The sequence below is a fragment of the Limulus polyphemus genome, unplaced genomic scaffold (assembly GCF_000517525.1).
Source record: "Limulus polyphemus unplaced genomic scaffold, Limulus_polyphemus-2.1.2 Scaffold402, whole genome shotgun sequence".
Lineage (NCBI taxonomy): Eukaryota > Metazoa > Arthropoda > Merostomata > Xiphosura > Limulidae > Limulus > Limulus polyphemus.
In genome coordinates, this window is record NW_013666012.1 from 394,491 (window position 1) to 398,998 (window position 4,508).

Genomic DNA, 4,508 nt, shown 5'->3' on the forward strand with positions numbered 1-4,508 from the left:
TAGGGAAGGCAGTTAGTCATCACCACCCACCGCCAACTCTTGGGCTACTTGTTAACAACGAATAGTGGGATTGAACACCACGTTATAACGCCCCCACGGCTGAAAGAGGCAAGCATGTTTGGTGGGACGGAGATTCGAACTCGCGACCCTCAGCTTGCGAGTCGAGTGCCCTAACCACCTGGCCATGCCAGAGCACAAGTCTTTTGAACAGAAAAAGTCAGAATTTCTAATAAAGTATTTTTCCTAAAAATTAATGATTCAATAAAGGAAGATGAGTGTTGAGTATTACATGTTGTCTTCATTTCTTTTATACAAACCATTACATGTAAAGTAACATAAATTAACAATAACAAAATAGATAGACAAATATTAACTTTTTAAGTTTACTTCTCTTGTCAGCTGCCATTTAGTTGATCAAACCTGAGAATTTGAAAAAGTAAAGTTTGAAGTACTTAAGTAAGACAATATATATATATACTAATTGCACAGTAAAGAATGGTTATATACATGTACATTTATAACTAATGACAATTACATACAAATATATGGGCTGATTTACATATATACACAGTCTTATTACAAGGAATACGAAAACACTTTACACAAGTACAGATTTCAACAATGTCGAACTTTTCTGCACGGGTACTTTATATGACGAGTTAGGCCTTCTTCATTTGTAGGGTTGTAAGGTCGATAAAAGATCCTGTTTGCCACAAAACGTGGTATCTTCAGAAGTTTGATATTCTTCAATCTTTCTTACGATTCACCGTAGCAACACTTATAAGTACTGCTACAACTGGAGACGAGTCTACGAGAGAACACCATTTCCAAGCACGTGGCAGCCACATTTCCTTTGCTGCCTGTGCAAAACGGTACTTGAAGGGGCTCGAGTTCAGGCCACCATTCAATATTTACGCTATCGTATCCCCCATTCTGAAAACGTAACCCATAAACCCTTGGCAATAGTGGCGTGGCTTGTTCTACATTATCTCCTGTCTCCAGTATGTCTCAGCGACAAGAAGTGGTTTTATTGCGGAAGGCAATAAAGGTTCTATCGAACTTATGGGTTTCAATAATGCAGTGAATAATCCTTCTTGGCCCGCACGTGCACTACTGAAATCAGAACACGGGCTGACGCGCTTGATAATGTTGGTTCTATCTATAACAAACTGTTTGTGTCAGTCGAAATTACATCTTAAGGCTATAACATCGAACAATGAACACCCACATCTGTTTCGAAAACGTGGAGGTTTTGTTAAACCTAATGTTGTTCTATTTTGTTTTTATCAAGTAAATGCACTAACAGTAATACCTGAATTATCTGTATGAAAGAACCATCAAAATTTCCTTGGTGGTAAAAAAATGTATGTTAATCAAAAATAAAATTTCGCAGACATCAGAGATGATTTACCATTACACAAGATTTTACTCTATCCAACACAAAACTTAAATTGCATAAGCATTTTATTTTAAATTATGATTTTGTTGGTTTTATAGAGCGAAGCCACATTGGGCTATGTGCTGTGTCCACCGCAGGAATCGAACTCCGGATTTTAGCGTTGTAAGTCCTTAGATTTACCGCTGTCCTAACGGGGGGGCACTTATGATTTTGAAGACGTACGAATAAAGAGGAGATATGAAACCTCACAACCAAACAATTTGGTTTGGTTTGAATTTTGCGCAAAACTACACGCGGGCTATCTGAGCTAGCCGTCTCTAATTTAGCAGTGAAATGCTAGAAGGAAAGCAGCTAGTCATCACCACCCACCGTCAACTCATGGGCTACTCTTTTACCAACAAAAGGTGGGATTGACGGCCACACTATAACGCCCCCACGACTTAAAGGGCAAACATGTTTGGTAGGGCGGGATTCGAACCCACGACCTGCAAATTGCGAGTCGAAAGTCCTAACCACCTGGCCAAGTACAAACCAACAGAAGCCGGTCGTGAGCTAGCAGTAAGTGATTCGAGACTATGAATCCAAGGGTTCATGATTCACGAATCATTAATGCAAAAATGCGCTTCAAACTTTGGGTAACTGAGACACCAAAAACCTTGGCTGAATTGTAGGGAGTAGCATCACACATTTAGAACAATATTTCACAATCATACTATAAAGTGCACACATTACACATCTTATTTTTCATTTACAGAAGTCTTTCTAAAGATATCATTTGGGATATGCTACATCCAGTTTAGGTCATGTGTAAAAATCCAACTGGAGGAGTTGCTTTTTGGAGCTTGGCTATTCCAGGAATCCTGCTCTTCTTTTCGATGAAAAGTTGCATGGTGACGTGTGTTCTGGTTGGCCACTACAAATAAAATGTGCTTCATGATGGCAGTTTTTGGTGCTCTCAAGAGAGATTCATTCCAACTTTTGGGAAAGTTCGTTTCTTGATCAGAGGGAGTCAGAAATCGTTGTGAAGACCTGTCGTGGTTTATTTTGTCGTGAGGTCATGTAGTGGTTTATTCTGTCGTGAGGTCCTGTAGTGGTTTATTCTGTCGTGAGGGCTTGTAGTGGTTTATTCTGTCGTGAGGGCCTGTAGTGGTTTATTCTGTCGTGAGGGCCTGTAGTGGTTTATTATGTCGTGAGGGCCTGTAGTGGTTTATTATGTCGTGAGGGCCTGTAGTGGTTTATTATGTCGTGAGGGCTTGTAGTGGTTTATTTTGTCGTGAGGGCCTGTAGTGGTTTATTATATCGTGAGGTCCTGTTGTGGTTTATTATGTCCTGAGGACCTGTAGTGGTTTATTCTGTCGTGAGGGCCTGTAGTGGTTTATTCTGTCGTGAGGGCCTGTAGTGGTTTATTCTGTCGTGAGGGCCTGTAGTGGTTTATTCTGTTCCTGTAGCTGCTGATCGTGTTCTGTTTAATCCCCTCTAATGGTAAGAAGTATTTTTCATCTTCCTTTTCGTGTGGTAAAACACAATCATTTCTGATTTCATTCGTTTATTCCAATTGAGTTTTATCCATTGCTTATTTTACATTTTATCGTCATTACCCTGCTGTAAACCTACAATTATAAGCAATCAGCCAGTTTCTGTCTCCATCAATAAAGCTTTATTTTTATTTCATCTTCACCTGCACCAATCACCACAACTGTCCTTCTCATATATGATCCACGATCCTCTTGTTTTGGCGGAGGTGGAATGAATATGAGCTGTGATTATCCTTGAGTTACCAGAATACTTTGATAAACATACAGTATAGCATAAAAACATGTTGTTAAAACAAACACAAAATCCTAGTGCATTGTACAACTTTATCGTTGTTCTTTTATATTTTCTGTAATAATGTATTGTACTAATGACAAGTTGGCCAATTCTTTGTTATTACATTTAGTTTATAGGTTTCCATAACTATTTCTGATACTGTGTGTGTGTATATATATAGTTTAGAACTTACTAACTTATAATTCTCATGAATAATTAGGTTCAGCCTTTTAAATTGATGACCAAATATTATAAATAAATAAAAATAGCTAAACAATGACACTCAGGCCCCGACTTTTTTAAACGAAGCAGTTTCGTGTAAAGTTTTTACGTTTAAAAATCAACATAAATGTTTACACACAAAAAAAAATCGAAATGCAAGAAAAGCCAGATAATCAACGAGAAAAGCAGTGAAGTCTCACTTGAACTTAAACTCTGATCTAAATTTACCAGAAATCAATAATCTAGTCTAAGCCTAAAACACTACCACAGTCATGACAACGGTTATCGTAGTTTGTTATCTACTTGGATGGCTGGTATAGCGACTACATAAACCACAAATCTTAAAAAAAGTTCCAAACCTAAATTATATACAAGCTCAAACTGCCGCTCACATCGAACTAATCTTGATTCTTATAGTTATAAGAAACTACGAGTAAAAGTGAAGAAGAATAAGTAATAACGATCAAAGCGTCACCTACTTTCCCAGAGTCTGGTACTGGAGCTTAACAAGTCTTTCTACTTGCGTCGTGAGGTTCTGTATCTCCGGTACACTGACACTGTAAACGAAACAAAAAGTATTTTTTTGTTATGAAAACGAGCACTAAATTGTGCGTACTGATAGTGTAAAAAATATGCAGTCACCAACAAAACGTCAGTAAAGATGTTAAAAAATGTCAGCTTCTATAAGCCTTTTACTTTTAGAACGCGTAATATATACAAAGGTTTTAACTGAATAACGTCAGGATTAAATGAAAAATACTGGTTGGTGAAGGTTTTACGAATCCAAATTTTTCGTGATTTTTTGGAAAATGGCTCACACTGATTATTTCGATCGTACAACATGTTAAAGATGGATTCGATGACATTTTCTAAACAAATTATGGATTTTTTTTTTTCTGTTGAAACTATGTTAGTCAATGTTACAATACGTCCAACAGTAAGGTGAAAATTCACAATGCCTTGAACAATGGTTTAGTTGCAGTTTAAAATGTGTCGGTTTAAACTTGCGAATTCACTTGATAAACTGTCAAAACTGTATACATATATATATATATATATATATATATATATATATATG

General features: G+C 37.2%; 1 protein-coding gene across 1 annotated transcript in view; it reads right to left on the reverse strand.

The window, feature by feature from the left end:
- Positions 1 to 4,508, reverse strand: part of LOC106457997 (protein inturned-like) — a 103,494-nt gene that overhangs the window by 51,320 nt on the left and 47,666 nt on the right. Inside the window, exon 8 of the mRNA XM_022384116.1 lies at positions 3,910 to 3,987. Within this exon, the coding sequence (XP_022239824.1) occupies positions 3,910 to 3,987 (78 nt within the window). The remainder of the gene's footprint in view (positions 1 to 3,909; positions 3,988 to 4,508) is intronic.